Source organism: Nicotiana sylvestris, chromosome 11 (assembly GCF_000393655.2).
Source record: "Nicotiana sylvestris chromosome 11, ASM39365v2, whole genome shotgun sequence".
In the NCBI taxonomy this organism is placed as follows: domain Eukaryota; kingdom Viridiplantae; phylum Streptophyta; class Magnoliopsida; order Solanales; family Solanaceae; genus Nicotiana; species Nicotiana sylvestris.
In genome coordinates this window covers 31,717,971-31,741,713 of record NC_091067.1, presented here as the reverse complement: position 1 = coordinate 31,741,713, position 23,743 = coordinate 31,717,971, and the positions used below count along the sequence as shown (strand labels likewise).

The 23,743-nt window shown below is 35.6% G+C and overlaps 1 protein-coding gene across 2 annotated transcripts; it reads right to left on the bottom strand.

Moving 5' to 3' along the window:
- Window positions 1-12,854: 12,854 nt before the first annotated feature.
- LOC104236285 (oxysterol-binding protein-related protein 4C) lies at window positions 12,855-21,790 on the bottom strand. Of its 2 annotated transcripts, XM_009790178.2 has the most exons (7): window positions 21,634-21,790; window positions 19,018-19,176; window positions 17,332-17,577; window positions 14,829-14,925; window positions 14,453-14,741; window positions 13,629-13,731; window positions 12,855-13,287 (listed from the first exon to the last, which is right to left on the bottom strand). In XM_009790178.2, the coding sequence occupies exons 1-7, from the start codon at window positions 21,634-21,636 to the stop codon at window positions 13,033-13,035; spliced, it is 1,152 nt and encodes a 383-aa protein (XP_009788480.1). In that variant the 5' UTR covers window positions 21,637-21,790; the 3' UTR covers window positions 12,855-13,032. The 2 variants fall into 2 exon arrangements, with proteins under 2 accessions (XP_009788480.1, XP_070018705.1); XM_070162604.1 differs by lacking the exon at window positions 21,634-21,790 and having other exon boundaries at window positions 19,018-19,191.
- Between the last annotated feature and the right edge of the window lie 1,953 nt (window positions 21,791-23,743).

The window sequence follows — 23,743 nt, the reverse complement described above, 5'->3', positions numbered from 1 at the left end:
CAGGACGAACCAAGTCATAATCCCCAATAGTGCACGACACCACGCTCGTTATCAAGCGTGTGTCTCACCTCAATATAGCACTACAATGTGCAATTCTGAGGTTTCAAACCCTCAGAACATCATTTACAATCATTACTCACCTCGAACCAGCTAAATCTCTATCTCGCGATGCCTTTGCCCCTCGAATCGGCCTCCACACGCGTCGAATCTATCTAAAATTAGAACGAGGACGTCAAAATATGCTAAGGAAACGAAGCCCAAGCGAAACAATCAATAAAGGGCACAAATCCTGAAATTACCAAAATCTGACCCCCAGGCCCACGTCTCGAAATTCAGAAATTTTTACACTAATAGATTCCTTATCTTCCCACGAGTCTATGCATATCAATAATACCAAAATCGGAGTCCAAATGACCCCTCAAATCCTCAATTTAAGGCCTTTTAAACTCAAGCCCTAATCCTCTATTTTTAGCCCTCTAATTCCTTTAATTTCAGCCTTAATCTATGAAATACTACCATAGAAATGTGTTTTAGGTCCAAAATCCTTACCTTAACGAAGTTCCCTTGAAATCCCTCTTCCAAATCGTCTAAAAGCTCTCAAGCCGAAGTCAAAAATGGTGAAATAACCCAAAAATTCGCGAAGGACTCTTTTAATTCATCTGCCCAATTGCTTCGCATCTGCGGCACCTTTTGCCGATTCTGCGATACCGCATATGCAGTCTATCCACCGCTTCTGCGGAAATCACTTAAAAGTCAATTCTGCATCTGCGGTTTACTCTCCGCATCTGCGACTACGCAGGTGCGGTCCAACTACCGCATATGCAGTTCCAGGCTTTCCTTTCGAATCCGCTTCTGCGACCTCTCTCATCGCATATACGGCGTCGCACCTGCGGTCCCCAAACTGCAGGTGCGAAAACACTAGAAGCAGCAAAACTTTAGCAGCTGCAATAACAACTCAACTCCTCCATCAACCATCCGAAATTACCTCGAGGCCCCCGGGACCTCAACCAAAAGTATAAGCATAACTATATACCTTATTCAAACTTGTTCCAATCATCAAAACACTTCAAACAACACCAAAACAACCAAAACACCTCGGATTCAAGCCTAAGTTTCTAAAATCTTCTAAATTCCGCTTTTGATCAAAACACAACCAAACCACATCTGAATAACCTAAAATTTTGCACACACATCCCAAATGACCCAACGAAACTATTGCAACTCTCGGAATTCCATTCCGACTCCTATATCAAAATCTCGCCTAACAATCGGAAATCACCAAAATATCAATTTCGCCAATTCAAGCCTAAATCTACTCCAAACCTCCAAAACCCATTCCGATCACACTCCTAAGTCATAAATCACCTCCCGAAGCTAACTGAACCATCGAAACTCATATCCGAGCCCTCTAACACATAAGTCAATATCCGGTTGACTTTTCTAACTTAAACTCCCTTAAAAGAGACTAAGTGTCTCAAACTTTGCCAAACTCATTCCGGACTCGATCCTACCAATCCGATACCACAAAACACGAATAACGAAGCATAAAGAAGTAGAAATGGGGAAAACAGAGCGGTTACTCATGAGACGACTAGCCGGGTCATCACAGGGTTGCGTGCACGATCTCACGAAAATGTGAATATCTCTCTACTCTAATGTCACAAAAGGTTTAATGCGTTAGAAACTAGAAGGGATATTCAATTTGGTAGGTATATCATCCCATAATTTTAAGTATATTGGAAGAAAAGTTCAGCTATATTTGACCTAATTTTCAACACATTTACGAAGGTAACTTGTGATGACCTTTGCCAACTTTTGTTCTACCTGTCACGTCCTTAGTTGATAACTAAGTACACGTGCGACACTTGACAACTCGCTCACGATCTTGCAAAACAACTCACGTTCTTACTATGCCAAGGCAGCATTACTACACTCAAGATCGCTAAGAGAATGGAAGAAAAAACACAAGAGAATTGTTAAAGGAAGCTTTGTATTAGAGAAAACTTGAATTGTTTGCTTGGTGAATTACAAATAAGTGGCCCCTTTTTATATACTAGTCTCCTAGGGGCTAGTGTGTAAATATTAATTGTTACACAAGTCCTTAGTATTTACAAGATAATGGCTTTCTCTAGAACTCTCTCCAAACTTAGAAGATTCCAAGGACTTTCCTAGCAAATCTATATGGATCTAGGATCTTCCTAAGGTAATGTCCATACTTCTCTAGAATCTTCTCATAAATGCTAACCTTCCTCCTATGTAATCTTCCACATAACATTAATATATGCCAAATGGCGCCTATATGTCATGATGACATGGCAGGTCATCACAATTTCCCCCACCCAATATTGCAACGACCGCGGCTCAGTGCTACTGCATAATCTCTCAGATCTTATCTTTGAATTTCTACAAGTCTTCATATCGTTCCCACGTGGCCTCCTTCGGTAATTGCCCTTTCCAATGGACGAGGAATATAGCGGTGGCTTTTTGCCCTTGTTTTTGCCTATCCTGGTAATCTATGATAGCCTCAATCTCCCGATCATGTAAGGCGGTCACAGTAATTGGCACTCGACTTGATTGGCCCCTACTCGGATCATCCTTATCTTTATGATATGGATTAAGCATGATGGCATGGAAGACATGGTAGATCTTAAGATACAATGGCATGTCAAGCTTGTATGAGATCTTTCCTACCATGGCGACCATCTTAAATGGCACCTCGTACTTGTGAATCAGATTTTGATGCATGCTCATAGTGCCTTGAACTGTCTTGGGTTAAACTTTACCATGACCATGTCCCCAACACTATAGTCTGTGGGATGTCGCTTACAGTCCGCAAACTTCTTCATCTTCTTAGCTGCCTTATCCAAGTAGGACTTTGCAGTGTCGAGCTACTCCTCTCATCCTTTATCCATATGATAAGCCCCCAAACTCTTTCCCTCCAATACGTCTGGTAATAAATGTGGAGTTTGTGGTTGTTGGACTGTGGCTAGCTCAAATGGTGTCCGCCCCGTGGACTCACTCGGCTGCAAGTTATAAGAGAATTGGGAGATGTCTAGGAGCCTTGCCCAATCTTTCTGATGCACGCTTACATAATTCCTCAAGTAGCATTCTCGTAAGGCATTGACCCGTTCTATTTGTGCATCCGTATGTGGGTGGAAACTAGTAGAAAAATGCAGTTCCATGCCAAGTATGTCGAAAAACTCTCTCCACAAGTTCCCAGTAAAGCGAGGGTCTTGATTACTGATGATATGCTTTGGTAAGCCCCAATACTTTACCACGTTCTTAAAGAATAGCTTGGCGGCTTCCTTAGCTGTACAACCCGGTGAGACGGGCATGAAGGTGGCATATTTGGAAAATCTATCCACGACCACCATAATAGTACCATAACCATCAGACTTAGGTAGGCAAGTGATAAAGTCCATAGTCACGCTCTCCCATGGACGCTCTGCAACTGGTAGTGGCTCTAAAAGTCCTCCGGGTTGTTGTTGTTCAACCTTGTCTTGTTGACAGACAAGACAAGTCTCCACATAGCACTCTATGTCATCTCGCATGCGTGGCCAATAGTGGACTGACTCAACCAAGGCCCTAGTGCAACGTTGACCTGGATGACCAGCCCACATTGTGTCATGACTCTCCCTTGTGGTCCATCATCTAATGTCTTCAAACTTAGGCACGTAGACCCACCGACCTGTGGTAAGTAGTAGGACGTCTTCTATCTAAAACTGTCTCATCTTGCCTTTGTTGGCTAACTCGATAAGTTGTTTGGCTGCTGGATTATGTTGCATGCCTTCTTTGATAGCCTCTCAAATGTCCCATCTCGCTGAAGTGATTACAGCAAGCTCGACTTTTTGGCTCAAGGCATCAGCTATAATGTTACCTTTGCCTGGCTTATACTCCAGCGCATAATCAAACTCGGCCAAGAAATCCTGCCACCTAGCCTGCTTTGGTGTGAGCTTCTTCTGTGTCTGAAAGTATCTAGTAGCCGCATTATCAGTCTTGACCATGAACCTCGGCCCAAGCAGATAATGTTTCCATGTACGAAGGCAATGCACAATGGCAGTCATTTCCTTCTCTTGCACCGTGTAACGCTGCTCCGTCTCATTTAACTTGCAACTCTCAAATATTATGAGATGCTTATCCTGCATCAAGACACCCCCAATGGCGAAGTCTGAGGCATCTGTTTGCACCTCAAATGTCTTGGAAAAGTTAGGTAACGCCAAGACTGGCTCCTCTGTTACAGCTGCCTTAAGGCCTTCAAACGCCTTTTAACAATGCTCCGTCCAAACCCATGGCTTTTTCTTCTTTAGCAACTCAGTTAATGGTGTGGCCTTTGCTGAGTAGCCAATAATGAACTGACGATATTAGTTAACAAGGCCAAGGAAGGATCTAAACTCAGATACTTTTGTAGGTGCCTCCCACTCCTAGATAGCAAGTACCTTAGCCTCGTCCATGCGTAGCTCGCCATTGCTAATGACATGGCCCAAGAAGTGCACCTTTGATTGTGTGAACTCACATTTCTCCCTCTTGATGTATAGCTCATTCTCCCGCAAGACTTGGAAAACCTTCCTTAAGTGCTCCATATGCTCCTTCAAGGTGTTGCTATAGATGATTATATCGTCAAGGTAGACTACCACGAACTGATCAAGGTAGGGATGGAAAATCTTGTTCATAAGGGTGCAAAATGTGGCAGGTGCATTGGTTAAGACGAAGGGCATCACCAACTACTCAAAGGCTCCATATCTCATCACACATGCTATCTTTGGCTCATCCCCTTCCACAATGCTAACTTGGTAGTAGCCTTTTCGAAGATCCACCTTGGTAAAGTACTTGTCTTGTCCAAGTCTATCAAACAAGTCAGCAATGAGCGGGATTGGGTACTTATTCTTCACTGTGACCTTATTAAGTGCTCGGTAGTTTATGCACAAACGCAACGATCCATCCTTCTTCTTCTAGAACAATACTGGTGCGCCAAAAGGTGCCTTTAATGGGCGAATGTGACTAGCATCTAGCAGCTCTTTCAATTGTTTCCTGAGCTCCTCTGGCTCGAGCGATGCCATATGATATGGGGCAAATGTGGGTGGCTTAGCCCCTAGCTCCAACTCAATCTTGTGATCCACCTCTCGCCTAGGCGGCAAGTGCTTAGGCAACTCCTCGGGCATGACATCTTTGTTTTCCTCAAGCAACTTCTCTATGCAAGGCGACACTATCTCTTGAAAATTCTTGTCTTCCTCTAGACTTGCAATGGTTGCCACGAACGTTGGTCCCCCTTCTTGATCCCCTTGAAAACCTGCATAGTTGAGAGTTGTGCTTGGATCTGTCCGTGTGGCATAGTCACTGTAGGTACCATGCAAGCTCTTTATCTCTCCATAACCAAGAGACGTTGGAGGTAGGGGTCGATCAAAGTATGACAATGTCTAAAGAACTCTTGCCCTTGTATGATGTCAAAGATATCCATAGCGGTTACGGTAAATTTTGTCATACCTTTCCAAGTTCCCAATTTGACACCAACTCCATTAGCTACCCAACGAGCATTTTGTACCTCAGCATTCACGGTCTTGACGCGAGATTTGGTTGGAGCAAGCTTCAATTTTAGTCTCTTTCCGGCAGCCTCAATCACGAAATTATGAGTTGCTCTAGTATCCATCATTGCACAAGTGGGCTTGTTGTTGATGATGAGATCCACGTACTAATTGCCATTCTTGGGAGGTTGGATAGCTTGCTTTGTGACAGCACCACATAATCCAATCATACCCAATTATGCGGTTCCCGAACTCTCTTTTTGCGGTTGCTCCTTCCGTTCACGGACCATGGCACTGAGGCTCTTGAGGTCAGGACAATTCCTGAAGCCATGCTGCCTTCCGTATATGTAGCATCCCTTCTTCTCAGCTTGTGCCTTCTTCTCGGCGTAGCCCTGATGACCACTCAACTTTTTGGGATCTTGAGTCTTGGAGTATTGTTGTTGTATCTCCTTGTCTTTGCCGCGGTCTCCCCCACCTTTGACATTGTTAACCTTTGACTCCTTGCCATTGCCTTTGTCATGCTTGTCATGCCTGAAATTCATCAATGATTCGACTCCACTATGGCTTGGTCTATATCAGTGACTTGTCGACATTGCAACTCCTGCTTAGCCCAATTTTGCAACCCATCCATGAAGTGGAACAACAATTCATCATTGGTCAGGTCGGGGATTTGAAGCATAAGGGTAGTGAACTCCTTGACATAGTTACGTATGCTCCCTATTTGCTTCAACTCCCTAAGTTTGCGCCTTGCCTCGTACAAGACATTGTTTGGAAAGAACTGTCGCTTGAACTCGGCTTTGAACTGGCCGCACATAATAATAGTACATAGACCTTTATCCATGTCATCCATCTTCCTTCTCTACCATAGCATGTCAGTCTTTGAGAGATATAATACGGCAGTATTAATCTTGGCCTCGTCGTCCCTTACTTTCCCATGTCTAAAGTAGTTCTCCAAGTTCCAAAAGAAGTTTTTCGCTTCTTGTACATCACGAACACCTTCGAACAGTGGGGGTTTGGGAGCCTCGATCTTGGTCTCCCTCGTCACCACAACATTGTTAGCTGCCTCGGTCACACTAGCATCGACATGCTCTTCGAGTGACTCCATCTTTGCCTTCATAGCATCGATAGTACTCAAAGCCTCCATGAGTCTGCACTCTAAGGGAGTGATAGTTTGCATTAGTTCTATCCCAGTCTGTGTATGTCCCTCCAAGTCATTTCAGATACTCTCAATCTCTTCAAGAGTGTGCCCCTCAAGAATGCTAAGGGTGCCTTCCACCTTCCCCAAGCGTTGGCCAAAGATCTCCACGGTGTCCATCCTCGCGTTCATCTTCATCACCCACTCTTTACCGAGCAAGACGTTCTCTAGAAGGACCTCTACTTCATCCTCGCTCGCCTCAGTAGCAGATGGTTCTTGGGATGTAAGCCCTTCGTTTGACACAACCTCAGGTGGCACATCCTAGTTCTTGTTGGTGGCATTCCTCTTTTTGCTACGGCCGCTCTTGCCAGCAGCATCCTGGATAACGTTGGCTTGGGTGTTGGCAGCATTAATATCTCCGTCGTTCCCCATTCCCTTAATTGAAACCTTCGCTCTGATACTACATTGTCACGTCTTTAGTTGATAACTAAGTACATGTGCGACACTTGACAACTCGCTCACGATCTTTAACAACTTGCTCACGTTCTTACTATGCCAAGTCAGCCTAACTACACTCAAGATCGCTAAGAGAATGGAAGAAAGAACACAAGAGAATTGTTAAAGGAAGCTTTGTATTAGAGAGAATTTGAATTGTTTGCTTGGAGAATCACAAATGAGTGACCCCCTTTTATATACTATTCTCCTAGGGCTAGTGTGTAAATATTAATTGTTACACAAGTCCTTAGTATTTACAAGATAAGGGCTTTCTCTAGAACTCTCTCCAAACCTAGAAAATTCCAAAGACTTTCCTAGCAAATCTATAGGGATCTAGGATCTTCCTAAGGTAATGTCCATACTTCTTTAGAATCTTCTCATAAATGCTAACCTTCCTCCTATGTAATCTTCTACATAGCATTAATACATGCCAAATGGTGCCTATGTAGCATGGTGACATGGCGGGTTATCACACACAAATTGCTTGACTACAAAACATAATACATGACTATCATACGACTAAAATAACTCATAACATAAGCTCCTTATCATGTTAAGTACCTTAGGCGGCTGACCCCAAAAGTATATGATAGCATTCCCAACTTGTCGACTTTCGACGAAACTTATTTTCTTCGATTCATTTAGCTTCTAAACCTTTCAACCCTTTTGGTACTTGCATTTCATGATCTTAAATATTTGTAACTTTCAAGGTAACATAATTAACGTACTTTATGTACTTTCAAAGATGATCTCATTTTTTAGCTTACATTAATTGACGTATGACGTACTTTAGCGTACGAAAAGAAAATGGGGCATAATATCTCCCCTCTTAACGTACTGTAAAGTTCATTTATATAGGCCCTCTCCATGTTGTATATATCACGCACCCCATAACCTACTTAAAGTATAGTATCTTTTGGCTCTTAATATTTTCTGTCCACTCATGAAGCTTGTTGGGAACATCTTCAATGAAATTCCTGATTGTCCCATAGTACACATGAATCCACTTTACCCATAGCTTGTCTTTCTTCTACCGAGATTCCATAACAGTTTGCACATTGTAGCTTTATTCCATACAATGATGTCAAGTATATTTAGGCTAGTAGTCCTAGGCAAACAGATTTTATCCCAGGCCAATAAAGCTTTTTTGGATAGTTCAACACTTCCGGTCCTCATGAATCTTCTACGGTTAGCTTCCATAAGTTTTATCACCTTCTTTGGCAGCACAAAAATCTGGGACCAGTATACTTAAATGAAAAATAGGACATACTTTATCAATTGGGTTCTGCCTGCATTGAAGAGGAATCCATTGGTCCATGACTTGATTCTTTCTAACATTTTATCCAGCAGGGGTTGACATTGCCTCACTGGGACCTTTTTTGTACTCAATGGGACACCCAAATATCTTATGGGAAGTTACTCTTTAGAGAATCCAAGAATAGCCAAAAAAATTTGTTGTTCTGCCCGTGTGACTCCTCCAAAAAATACTGAGCTTTTGCTTAAGTTTGCTATTAGTCCATAAGCTGTAGAAAAGCTTTGAAAACAGTCAAAGAGCATTTTCACATAAGTTATATCTCCCCTACAAAACAAAAGCAAGTCATATGCAAATCCCTGCTTAATCAGTTTTAACTTAGCACATTTCGGATGAAAGTTGAAATTAGGCTGTTGTGCTAATGTCTTTAGCCGCCTGCTGAGAAATTCCATTACCAATACAAACAAATACAAGGATAAAGGGTCCCCCTTCTTTAATCCTTTCCTGACTTTAAAGGGTTTGGTTAGCTTCCCATTAATAATGATCGAGTATGAAACTGTCTTACACACAAATCATGATTAAATCAACAAGCATGGCTGGAAAATTCAGAGATATTAACATGTCATTAAAACGCTGAAAGGAAAATTAGTAACACCTTTTTTTGGGCATTATTGTTTATGATTTCTTGACTTCCCCAACTGATCCCACGGCTATGACAAGTTCTAAAGTCGGTCCCAAGTAGACAGAATTTAATCTTTATGGGTTCAAAACTTTTAAGGTTTTAGCACTGAACCCATTAAATTTTTAAATTTATAGGTTTATATCTACAATTTTTGTAATTTTAACGAATATATAAATTTTTTCTGCGCATCAAAAGTGATGAGTTCAATTGAATCCGTCACCAACAATCTACGTCCGCCCTGGTCCCAAGTGGGTTTATTTTAGTTTCCAAATGGGGCAACTAGCTAGCCTACTAGACGACAAGACTGATTGAGACTCAACATTTATATCCCAAGATTTTCAAGTCTAAATATATAGTTGGCCAGTTTTCATATCAATCTCAGACCAAAAAACAAAAGGATTAGCTTCAAAATCACTTTCCGTACAACCCCTTTTCACAATAGAAAGAGAAGAGTGAGCAATAAAAAACAAGAAAAATGTATTGTTGTTTTTCTTTCAAACCCTCTGATAAATTAAAGACTATCAGAGTGGTGCATTTGAATGGCTATGTAGAGGATTTTGATCATCCTATTAGTGTTAGTGAAGTCATAGGCAAACCCTATAGCCACTTTATATTCACTCAATCCCAACTCTTATCCACTTGCTTAATGCCTCTAAATCTTGATTACATGTTGGAACAAGGCAATTTTTATTTCCTTTTGCCTCACTCAACCTTTCAATCTAGTGTTTCTCCTATAGATTTTGCTCAAATAGCTAGAAAACTTAGTAACATAGCCAAAAAACCCATGGCTAAGAACAAGTCCAGGAAGAATAAATCGTGGAATTGTACTAGCCCGGTTTGGAACTCACCGGCTAGTAGCCCTAACCGGTTTTCAAGCCGGGTTGAGCCGGAGAAGGGAAAAATAGTGTATGGTATGGGACAAAGAATATGGACAAAGTCACCAACATGGAAGCCACTTTTGGATACCATACAAGAAAGATCGTTTAATCGGAGAACGGAGTCTGAGCTGCAAATATTGTTTGACGAGAGAAATGAAGATGAAGTGCAAGAGAAAAATTTAGGTGTGATTTAGCTCTTTCATTGCTTTAGAATTGTTTCAAGAGTATAGTAGCTTAGAAGAATTTGACGGTTTATAATCCTTCTAAGCTACAGGGTTCTAAACTAATAATTTTATAATTTATGGGTTTTTTAAGATAAATATAGTATTTGAACTAAAGTTACTGAACTTGCGACCGAAAGGCTAGCTCCAGTCTTGCAAATATGTTGAAGCTTCTCTTTCGTTGCTTCCCCTTGTGTAAATGAATGTCAAGGAACACATCAGTTGAAGGATGGAAATTTGGTGTTTTTTGAGCTGCCTGAGTTTATGATGAAAATTAAGTGTTTGATGCATATTGTTGAAGGTCAACGGCGTTGAATGAAAACAATAAAAACATTATATATACATTAATATTTTATTATGCATGGTGTCCATTTACTTTTTCCTAAATGATATAAATACTTCCCCTCCAGATATTCAAACTGAAATAAGGTAATACCATTTTATACTGTTTAAACTTTTAAACATTTAGTGTTTTATATATTATTGGGATTCGATAATTAGTGTGATTAAGGGGAATGAGGGAGCCCTCGTCACCAAATCTTTAATTTTTTTATTTTTTTATTTAGTTTTCCCTCTTTTCCTTTTCCAAGTAAAAGTTTTAAATGGCAATAATTATGAGCTAAATTTTTCAGAAAAATGTCTAAACAGAGTAGATGAACGAAATGGAGCACCTCTACTGGAAGTGGCGTTTCAGTTCTAACTTCTAAAACAGAGTTCAAGAACTACTAAGCAGTAAACAAATATCAAAGACAAGTCAGGTTGATGCTTTCCTAGTGTGTTTAGTCAAAGACTACTAAGCAGTAAACAAATATGCTGCCTTCTATGAAGTAGGAAGAGATTAACTAGGAGTGAGCATAGGTTGGGTTGGTTCAGATTTTTTAATTACCAAACCAAATTAATTATGTCAGGTTATTAAATTTAAAGACCAAACCAAATCAATAAAAGTCAAATTTTTTAATCTCGATTTTTTTCGGGGGTTTTTTCCATAAAGTTTTCAAGCACAAAATATAAAATTTGCGCTCCAAATATTTCTTTAATTCTAGTAAGACATAACTACATAAGGTATTTTCAAGAAAATAACATAAAATATGAGATATGTCAGCATTATACTAAATATTCAACAATATAAAAAATAAAATTGCACAAAATAAATATTTTTAATAAGCCATAATAAAAATAAATATAATCTAAAATTACTAAGTTGCAAAAATAAGTATGACTAATAAGTACTACTATTATTTATATGACTAAACACTGGAAAAAATAAGTTGTGTATTTAATCTAACACTAGGGGTATACAAAGAAAACCGACAAACCGTACCAACCCGATAATCTGAGTCAAACCGAGAAAAAAAATCCGACTATGGTTTGGTTTGATTTGGTTTCGTGTTGGAAAAAGAATCCGACAATAATTGGTTTGGTTTTAACTAAAGAAAGTCAAACCGAAACCAAATCAACCCGACATTACATATATAGAAATTTTAGATATATTTAACATATAAATATATTTATTGTGATGTAATTTATAAATATTTATTAAAAAATTTCATAATTTTATCTTTTAAGGTATTATTTCAAGGTTGGACTTAGAACTTTTGAATGTTCCAATAAGTTTTATAGTCATTAATATTAGTAAATTAAATAATGCTAACAAAAGCCCAAACCAAAATCAAATCAATACTAATGCTAACAAAAGACATTCAATTCAATACTACGAACGGGAATGTATTGAATATCTATTTTTTTGTTTTGCAATAATTTAGATAAAAATGCATAACCTATTTTTATTTTTTCTTTAGCGTTTAGTCATGTAATTAATACTCTCTTATTAGTCTACTCATTTTAGTATGACTTAGTACTTTTAGATTATGCTTATTTTTATTATGGCTTTTTTTTCATATTACATAATTTTATTGTCTTTATTATAGAATATTTTAGGATAATGTCATGACACATTTCATAATTCGTATTATTTTCTTGGAAAATACTTTATATAGCTGTATTATACTAGGATTAAAGAAATATTTTGAGCATAACTTATATGTTTTGTTCTACGAAGATTTTACCGGGAAAAAGAACCCGAAAAATCCGAATAACCCGAAAATCCGAGAAAAACCGAGAGTGAAAAATTCGAGTTTTATTGGTTTGGTTTGGTTTGGTCTTTAGATTTAATAATCCTATACAATTGGTTTGGTTTGGTAATTATAGAATCCGAACCAACCCGACCTATATACACCCCTATCCAACACTATTGATATTTCTAGTACAATTGAATTGAATGTCTTTTGTTAGCATTAATTTTGATTTGATTTTGGTTTAGCATTTATTCGAGTTACCAATATTATAGACTATCAAATTTATTGGAGCATTCAAAACTTATAAGTCCAAATTTGAAATAATACGTTAAATGATAAAATTATAAAAAAAATAAAAAATATTTATAAACTACACTACAAAAATTATATATATATATATATATATATATATATATATATATATATATATTTAATATATACTTTAAAATGTCAACTATTTCATTAACTATTGCAAGCAAATTTAGAAAAAGTCAATAGAGAAAAAAAAATAGCTTTCAGTAGATTTTCTGTTTCGTTCATCCACACCCAGCTATTTTATTTTACAATGGATAAGCCCTTTAAAGTCAGCGCTTTCTATTCCAAAATTTAACTCCTTTAATTATCAGTTCAGATTACAATTAAGAGGGAGACAAGTAGAGCCAACTGATTGACAATTTATAATTTACCTAACTACACCTACATACAAATAAACATATGATTTAATGTAGGAAAATGACCTAAATTTGATTTTCCCACGTTACAATTTACATATTGATCAAGTAGGAACAATAATTGGAGCTGGCGGGACCCACTTCTCATTTGGTGTGGGGTCCCACCCTGACTCTTTACTATAGGATATTGTAAAATGTTTTGGAACCCAAATTTCAGATTTGGATTTCCTTTCTCTAGCAAGTTCTCTTTCCCTTTCTTCTACTACTGTCTTTGCTTGCTTTGCTTTATCCCAATTTCTACTTAGAATTGCTTGACTTAGCTCTCCCCATACCACTGTTGATTCACTTGGCATAACAACCTAATAAATTCAGGCAAATAGTATAAGCTATACTATAAGTAGAAGAAGAATATAAAATTTTATCTAGCTGAATTGTTTAAATCCCCCAAATCTGCCTATGTGAGTGCATTCGAGAGTTTGACCTTATAGTCAATGAAATAGGTAAAAATAAGATCTGGCTTCGAATTCTAGTAGATGATTTGTTCTCATTGAGCCTTCACTGGCAGTATTACCCGATACTTATGTTGATGGTAGTCGATATCAATAAAATAGTTGAGGTGCATGCATATTAGTCTCATACTTTTCGTCGCTTTCTTTATTAAATAAAAGTCCATTTTTCTAATAGAATTGAAGAAATATACCTTTGGATCTTTCACAATAGGAGTCTTCATTCCAGATAGTACTTCCTTTGCATTGTAAATCTCATTGACTTTTCCAGTAGTTATATCCTTAACTGTAACAGTTCTGTGGACAATAAAAAAACAATTAAAATTGAAACATTGAAAAATATTAGAAAAAGAAAACATTTTGTAAATATGCAAGATTAATATGAAATTAAAACTAAAAATAGATTTTTCACTTTTACTTGTCACTTTAATTTTAGCATATCACGGGAATACAATTTTTTTTCCTGTTATACCCACAGTCAGTGGCGGAGCCAGAATTTTCGTTAAGGGTGTCAAAATATATAAAAGTAAATATATCAGGAAATTAAGGGGAGTCAATGCATAGTATTTTACCTACCTACACAGTGTATTTTTCGTGCAAAGGGGTGTCATTTGACACCCCTTCCTATAAGGTGGCTCCGCCACTGCCCACAGTAGTAATTGCTCATTGCAAATCATTTTATCAAATCCATTAAAAATATGCATCAATTAATATGGGTATCATGTTAAATTATGCACTTCATTTATTATTTTTTAAGAAGTGAGCAAAGTCCATAGTGAACAAGTAAAAGTGAATAGAGTATAGATTTTTTTAACCAAATGAGATTTTGAAGCACCAAACATGTTACTAGATTTTTCACCAAAAAAAAAAGTCTTTCTGGAACACCTTGCTTTTGTAAAAAATATATTTACCACACTAATCCTTTATCTTTTTTGTTGTAATTTATTTATCTAAATGTTTAAACAGTAAATGGAGAAAAAGGAAGGAAATATTTGTCTAGTTATAAGGGAAAGTTTACCTATCCCAATGGCCATTGATCTCAGAGATAGTGTCTGAAGATGAAGGCATAAAAATCCTGCCTTTAACAGATCTAATTCCACTATTGCTTAGGAAAGAACTTCCTTTGTAATATAAATCAGCTTGAAGACCAGTTTCTTCACACTTAATTGTGACATTTCCCACCCAATCAACACCAGGAAATGGGAGAAGTCTGATTACTAGCTTTGGTGAGTTCATCACATAAGTTTCTTGCCTATTTAAAAGCTTCAATTCCCTTTTTCCATGCACCTCAGTTTCTATTTTTGTACCTGACACAATTGAAATCGAAATCAATGGAAAATCGCTAAATAAAAAATAATTGTTTACTAAAGGGTCACATAAATTAAAAATAGTACCATAGAATTTTGGGACAGGATTATGGCACCATATCATTTCAATGTTCTCTTTCTCATCAGTTGCATGAAGAGCAGTCACTGGTGGATGATGGGAAACCTAACATCATAAAACATCAAAGTTAAATCTCCGTGTAACCTATAAGTTACGGGTTCGACCCATAAAATTAGCCATTGATGAGGCTACCTACATCATAACCCCTTAGGCGTGAACGTCAGATGCTTTGTGCACCGTGCTGTCATTTTTTATGAGACAATTTATTTTAGGGCAAAATATAAAATTAGTCAGTCGACAAAAACTATTTGCATTCGCTAGCCCAAAAAGGTGTGTAAAATTGTTAATTATATGTATATAATACACATATATATACGGCTATTATTTTTTAAAACGGATAAAAATATACATTTCTCCTATATAAGAACCAACTGTGAGATTCTTTTGTGAAATTATGAGCACGTAAAATTAGTAATATATAGCGCTAAAGCATAAATCTATCTTTACAAAATGCTTACTTGATATCTAAACTTTTCAGTAGTACACTTTTCAATCTTATTACTTCGCCCCAATTGAGTTCTTAATTTTGTTATTTCCAATTGTCATTTGCTTCGATGAAAAGAGTGTAAATTCAGTGCTACATATTTTTTATAAAATCCGTGTCAATCCATAACTATACGATTTTAGTCTGCTTATAGGCCGATGCCAATGAAAATTTAGAGGAATTAATCTAAATAGTAGCTCATCTAACCGCTTAAACGTATAGTATATGAAAAATATAATTGTGTATAATCTATGCATATTATAATATACCAGCCTAATTTGTTGGAGTTAGAATTTTTTTTATATATGAGATTCCAACACAATGTGCTGGAATTTCATAATGTGGTGGAGTTTCAATATAATATGCGGAAAGTTTACATGCAGGAGCTTCATAATCCAGCATATTCTACCGAAACTTTCCATATTTCAGCTAGGGCATTTTTGTTCAAATTTTATCTTCGTATAAAATAGCGGTTATTTTCAATAACATTGCAATTATTGATTATTTTTTAGTTACAAGTCCGAAAACTGGCTAGCTCATACTATTTGTACGATTAATTTGGGTTAGCAATCGGCCCATTAGCCATCTCATATGAAGATTGAAGACAACACGAAGTACAAAAGGCTAAGCCCATCCGCGACAAGGCCCACCACCTCCAGGATAATGAAAATTTTCCAGTACCCCTACATTTTTAAAGAAAAATTTACCCGAAATACAACGTTTTGAAGACATTCCCTTAAAATGTATAATTAATCCAAACTTTCCATTTTTAAATATTCTAAAGACATTCCCTTAAAATGTACAATTAATCCAAACTTTCCTAATTAAAATTTCTCCATCTTACTAGCCTCCATATAATAAAGTTAATGAAATCACTTGTTGTAATTAGTTTCACACATTTGAAACAATTTTGCAAGTGGAGTTGATAGCATAAAATCTTTTCCTACGCAATTACTATCCCCATAAAGTTGTCTCTATCTCTAACGGGTCTTTTGGTACGCGGATAAAATAATACCATATTTGATGGCATAAGATGGGATAAATGACATTAAATTTATATCTTATTTGGTTGGAGGTATAAATTTAATCTCACCTCTTATCCCACCTACCAAACGACCACTAAAGGTAATCATGTACGAACAACTATTGAATAGTATCAGCTCAATCAGTCAAATCCATGTGACTCTAATCTTACTCATGTTTACCGGCTCCTCTAAAAAAACATTAAGGGACTAGTGGGACTATAACCAACAAAATAAAATAAGTAAATTGCAGGTGATCAGGTAGGATATAGCGTGACTTTATATTACCGAGTACATGGCCCTAAACAGGAAGTTGTGGAGGTCGAGAATTAAAATTGTAGGTTAGGAGGTAATTAGGCATATTTTAATGGCGCAACAGAGTGAGGCTAGTCTGTCAGAATTTAGTCTTAAACTGCTAGTGGTTAGTGTTGAGTTCTCACTACTCTTTCGTTCCTCTTAGTGTCGAGCTTCATCTACTGATTATTGTTTTGCTTTTCAGCTATTTCCTAGTTCTTGTGATGCTGTTATATTTCTTTTCTATGGTTTTTATTGATGGTACTGATATATTGCCTCTTTTCGTCTTCTTCAGCAAGGGTCTTTCGGAAACAACCTCTCTACCCCTCGGAGTAGGGGTAAGGTTTGCGTACACATTATCATCCCCAAATCTCAGTAGTGGGATTTCACTGGATCGTTATTGTTGTTGTTGCGTTCACATTCTATATCAATATTTTGAAGAGTAGTGATACCTCTATTGATCAGATTCACTATTTTTTTTCTCCAATATACATATAATATTCATTGGTTATACATGATTTAGACGTATTATACTTGGATTATACATATATTATTGATCTGTCAACTACTTTTAGTTTAAGCAATTGAATAAGAGGCTATTTGAGTTAATATGTTCACATTTAATATAAATATTTTGAAGAGATATTTTACCTGTTCCAAGAGGACATTGAGAGAGGCTCTAGAAACATGGTGAGTTTCACCAAGAATGGGATTAAAAGGAGCCACACCAAACATCAAAGGGCGCAATGTGGATATGCTCCAACCCACCACTGCTATCATTCTTTCAACTGAAGTTTCCCCTTTCCCACACTTGCTTAACATGTCACTGTTGATGCAATATACTGATTCCCCATAGCATTGTAGCTGTGACTTTGGGAGGTTGAATAGTGGAGGTAGCTGAAATTACATTTCAAAAAAGGAAAACAAAGGGTAGGTTAATTATCAACAAAAATATTAGTGTGCTCATCAGAGATGAATTCATTAGAATTTTAAGTAACGGGTGCAAACTCATTTATGATTGATATTCGTAGCAGAGTAAGTAATAAGTATATAAAAAGGGGCAGTCCGGTGTACAAAGCGTCTCGCGTTCACATATGATACAGGGAAGGGCTGCATCTCAAAGGATGTGATATAAATATATATTTTAAAATCTTTTTAACTAGATTGGTTCGCCCAAAAACGTATATGAATAACAGAAAAATGGATTTTCTAGCTACTTTGTCAAGCTAACAAGATTATATTCACTATGCTAGCAAATACTTCCCCCCCCCCCCCCCTTTTTTTCTTTCTTTTTCATATTATGTTCCTCTTTCCCTACCAACAAATGATTCTCAACATATACAACTGAACAGATACTTGAAGAAAAAGAAAGAAAGAAGAGAAAATTGAGGGACCAACTAAAAAATTGATAATTCTATGAGTGTGTTTGGTATAACGGAAAATGTTTTCCAAGGAAATGTGTTCTTGGAAAACAAGTAGTAATCTTATTCATTTTTCGGTGTTTGGTACACAAATTAAGGAAAATGACTTCTCAAGAGTATTCATAAATAATTTAGATATAATAAACATGAAGTCATAGACTTTCAAACCAACAACCTTCCGGACCCACAAATTTCATAAACTTTCGAACCGCTAAATTTTCAAAACCGCAGGGGGCAGTAAAACGAAAAAAAAAAAACAGAAATTTAAATTACAAAAAAAAAAGTAAATTTTTTTTTGTGCGGGCAGGTGGGGGGTTGGGGTGTGTGGTGGGTGGTGCAGAAAAATGAAAAAACAGAAATTTGAAATTGCAAAAAGTAAAAAAAATATTTTTTTTGTTGGGGGGGGTGTATGGAGGGGTAGTTGGGTGGGTGGTAACGGAAAAACTGAAATTTGAAAAAGAAAAAAAAATCCTTTTTTTTTAAAAGGGGTTGGGTTGGGTTGGTGGAAAACATTTTCCTCTAATTGGAGGAAAATGAATTGATAAGGAAAATATTTTTCAAAACAGTTAAGCCAACCTGAGAAAACATTTTCCGAAAAATATTATCCTTCGTACCAAACACACCCTATATCTTTGTTCAATTTAGTGAATTGAAACAACTAAAAAGATTCTGTCCTAGTCATCATTGAAATAGACAAAGTGGGAATTACCTCCCCAACATATTTAAAAATAACAAAAACATAAAACTAATTTAATTTGGACAATTAAATTATTGCAATTTTGACTTTTTTGCGGTATCAAACTCCAACTCCAACTCCATCTTCCTACTTATTAGCAGTAGAATCAAAACAATTGTTCTTTTTTTTAAAAAAAAATTGTTTATTATACACGAGATAAAAGGTAAAAATAATACTTGCCTGAATACGGGTGAGATCAGATCCTGGCCGTACATTACTCAAGAGGCTTAGAATGCGCTGTAGCAGATTAGGAGCTTTGTAATCAGAAGCATCTGATTCCCCCTCCAATGATAAGGGTGCTGTTAGAACTACCCTTGGCCCCACCTCTCCTTCTAAGACCTGTACCAAACCCATACAAATTTTATTCTTTTATATATTAAAATATTACTTTTAAAAATATTGTCTTAAAAGAAGTTCAAATTAGTGTGTACATGGTCTATGTAATAAGAACATAAAGTATATGCATTGATAATTTAAAGATTTTTTTTGAACTATTAATGTAATTTGCATGCCTTATACGAGCAGGTTGTCATATCTTTCAAGTAATTAGTACAATAGACCTTTGTGGTTCGATTCTTTCCGAAATCTCGTGCATAGCGGGAGCTTAGTGCACCGGACTGCCATTTTTTTATCTTTTGAGCTACTGATAGTGTATATATATATAACTCCTCTACAGTGGCGCTCATTGTTGTTTGTGGCTGGAGATCAACTTTTGTAGACTGACAATTAAATTTTTTTTGGACACGATCAGGTCACTTAAACAATAACCACAAATGAGCATTTGTATAAAATTAATTTAAACATGAGAAATGAGATAAATTACCTGCTACAATATATTTAATCGATTAAAGTCCTAGTGATTCTAGATATGGACTTAACTTAAACATACAGTTCAATGATTAAAAATCATTTACAATATGCTTACTAAAGCATATTCTAGAACAATATTGCAATTGTTTTTTACCAAATAATAATCAAGCTAAGTTCTCTAGCATTTGAAAAAAGACATGCATTAGTGCAAGTTTCCACAGAGAAAAAGCCAACACAGAAAACAAGTGAAATGCAAAATATAACAAAAGGCCAAATAGTAAAGATAAGAAATAAAGAGAAAGTAGGATCTTGCTTCTTTGTTTGCATCTCAATTTTAACTTACCACTACTACTAACTCCACCACAAAGAATAACTAATAATGCCTAATCTATTATTAAAAGTAAAATTAAGTACTAAACGTCATTAACAATGAAACAAGAACAATTCCTAGTAAAAAGATACATCCAAGGAATAAAAACGAGAAAAGTTCCTTGTAGCCACAAGAAGCGATCACTATTTCTTTATATCATCTTTCTCAAATTTAACTTTCAACTAAAATGTCACTAATTTCGACTTTGAAAACATAACATCTACTGTATTACTTATTATTATTATTATTATTATTAATTTCAATTTAAAATCTTTCATAGGATGTAATGGCCTTTAGTACTTGTACCTTACTCTATGACTGCATGATTTTGGCTACGTCCACTATTGTTATCAATCATTACTCATCACATTCCTTCTAGAAAACTAAGACAAAAAATATCGCTACGATTTTAATTTTCATCTACAAAATTATGTCTTCTTTCTTGAACTAATAAATTATATTTTCCTGTTTTTCTATAACTTGTCAAGTGCTGATATATAGCAATTGGACCAATTCTGATTCAAATTGCTAATTGGCTACTTATCAATTACTTCATGTTTACGTTTGTAGTAATAGAAAAGCAGTACTCCTCATTCTATAAAGCATTGTGAACGAACACTTTCTTTAATTTCACGAAAATTACTTAGATTCTCCAATATTGAAAAATTGTGCAATACTTCAGCTAATTAAAGCATTTCCCCACCGCCATATATCAAACTTTTTGAAATATCAAAAAAGTGAATCAAACTTTTCTCTCCAAAAATAAAATGACCCAAAACCGCAAAACTAGAAAAGAAAAGAAAAAAGAGAAACTAAGACGTGCACGAAAAAGAACCCAAAAACAGGATAAGGAAAAAAACTGTTCATACACTACGAGTTTCAAATCTAACTGCCAAAACCTATTAAATCTTTGATGGAGGTTAATAATATTTATCTTTATAAAATTTAAAGAACTATAATTACTTAGGAGTATGTTTAAGGGACTATTTTAAATCTACACTTATTTTGTATAATTTAAAGAATTAAAATTACTTGGGAATATATTTAAGGGACTATTTTAAACTTACACCCAAACATAGGGGATCATTTCTGTCATAATTTCTCATTATCTATTTGCATATAATATTTTGGCAAATAGACAATGGCAAACAAAAAGGCAACATAGATTACTACGTCTATGAATTCTTCTGACAATATTTGATAAATATTTTCACAACAAGAGAAAAACTCTCAGACGTGACAGCTACTATATATTTATGTGTAGCCTAACTCCAAAGGAAAGAATAATTATGAATTATTAAAATTATATATACCAACTTTAATTTGCTTGTACTTCTCTTTTTGCTAGAATGACAACTCCCAAAATATGAAAAGGAAATAAAACAAGAAGGATAAGAGAATGAGAATATATCTTTAACCGCGCGAAGTCAAATGGGGTCCCGCCGGAGTATTCGCCGGAAAAATCTAGTGGATATCAAATAAGACGCCGGAGTATCAATTTTCTAATGGGGTTTCTTGAATTTACATACATCAATTTTAAACAGTAAAATGGTTCTTTAAATTAAAATCTGAAATTTAAAAGATATATAAAGAAAGAGAGAAAGAAGAAGAATTACCATTAAAACTGATGATAAAATTGAGTTGTATGTTGCTGAAGATTCTTCTGAAGAGAGACTATAACAAATTATATGAATGAGAGGAATGGTGTGAATAACAAAGGAAAAGGGAGGCTTTTATATGGGTTTTGGACTGCAGACTACGCGGCTGAAAAATGTTCTTTTTCTACTGTCTTTTTGCTTTTTAAACGTTTTAAATTTTAATGCATGGGCGATGGAAAGAAATTATTTTATTATAAATTATGAAATCTCTTTTCAAATTCTCCACACATAAAATAATTTAATAACACCTCTATTTATAATATTACTAAATCTGTTTTAACTAGAAACTAAAAAAATTATTCTCATATAATTCTGAGTACAAATGTCATATAAATATGAATTAAATAAATTAACAAACATAAAATCCTAAACAATTTAGATTTTCTATACAAACTTTGAATTAGTCTTTCAGCAAATGACTTTGTTCCTTTTTTCTTTCTCTCTTTTTAAAACTTTGGAGGGGGAGGAGGCTACGTACGTGCTTTTCCTTTCTTTCTTTTTTTTCTGTTATGTTTTCTTAATTGTTCTTTTTGCTGCAACGGATTTAGTGTCTTTTGTAAATGCGAAGTTTATTGTACTCGTTATCTTTTATAGAAGATAAAGATTTAATATATACTTTTTATGTCCTAATTTATAGGCGGTGTTTGAATTTTAAAAGTTAAAGTTATTTTTTTGCCTAGATTTTTTCATGTGTTTTAAATATTTTAATTTGTTAATTATTGTCACTTATAACATTTTTATGGTATTTTATAGTAGTGAGTTGTTGTGGTGCTCCTTTCTTTGTAATTGCTTAGAGGTTCTTCTTAGTTGCAAAATGGGTTTTATTAGATTTATTATTATTTTGACAAATTGATGATTGAAGATTGTTTTTTATGATGTTTGGAGGTTTTGTTTCAAATTTGAGATCATTTGGAGTGAATTTAGGTGTTGAATCGTATATTGGATTGTTGAAATTTGAAGAACAAATTACTATTTCTGGACAACTTATACTTCAGACCTATTTGGCAGTAAGTACATATAAATGCGTAGAATTACATTTAAACATGCCAAAGGTAAAAAAATTCACAAAGCGTCCTATTTGGTTTGCCCCCATTTAATTTATACTCATTTTAAAAAAAAAAATAATACCCAAAGTACAGACAACTTGATCAGGCTTTTTCCTTCTCCTCCTCCTCCTCCTTCTTCTTAGTCGCTTTAAAAACAAAGGTGATGGTGAACTTATATGGTATTTGTGAGCAGGTGTTAAGGTATTTTATAGTAGTGAGTTGTTGTGACGCTCCTTTCTTTGTTATTGCTTAGAGTTTCTTCTTAATTGCAAAATGGGTTTATTAGATTTATCATTATTTTGACAAATTGATGATTGGGGTTTGTTTTTTATGATGTTTGGAGGTTATGTTTCAAATTTGAGATCATTTGGAGCGGATTTAGGTGTTGAATCGTATATTGGATTGTTGAAGTTTGAAGAACGAACTACTATTTCTCGACAACTTACACTTCAGACCTATTTGGCATTAAGTACATATAAATATTGGTTGCACTTCAGACCTATTTGACTTTAAATGCATGTAAATATTGATTGTATTTTAGACCTATTTGGCTTTAAGTGCATCTTAAGTGAATTTTGCACTTCAGACTTTTTTTTCCTTCAACTTCATACCCTATAAGTCTGAATTTGATTCTAAAGTGGGTAAATTTATAAATTTTTGTACAAAGTGGGTATAAATTTAATGGTGACTCCAAATGTCACAACCCAAATTTCACATGCCGTGATGGCGCCTATCGAATACTAGGCAAGCCAACATTCACAATAAACCACACATTTTTAAATTTGAAAATATACTAAATTAAGATTAAGAGTAAAATCTTTTTGTAACGACCCGACCGGTTGTTTCATATGTTACCGCTCCGTTTCCCCCATTTCTGTTTTTTATGCTTTTTTTATCCGTGTTATGTGGTATCAGGTTAGTCGTTTCGAATCCGAAATGGTTTTGGTAAGGTTTGACACACTTAGTCTCTTTTGAGTAAGCTTAAGTTGGAAAAGTCAACCGGATGTTGACTTATGTGAATA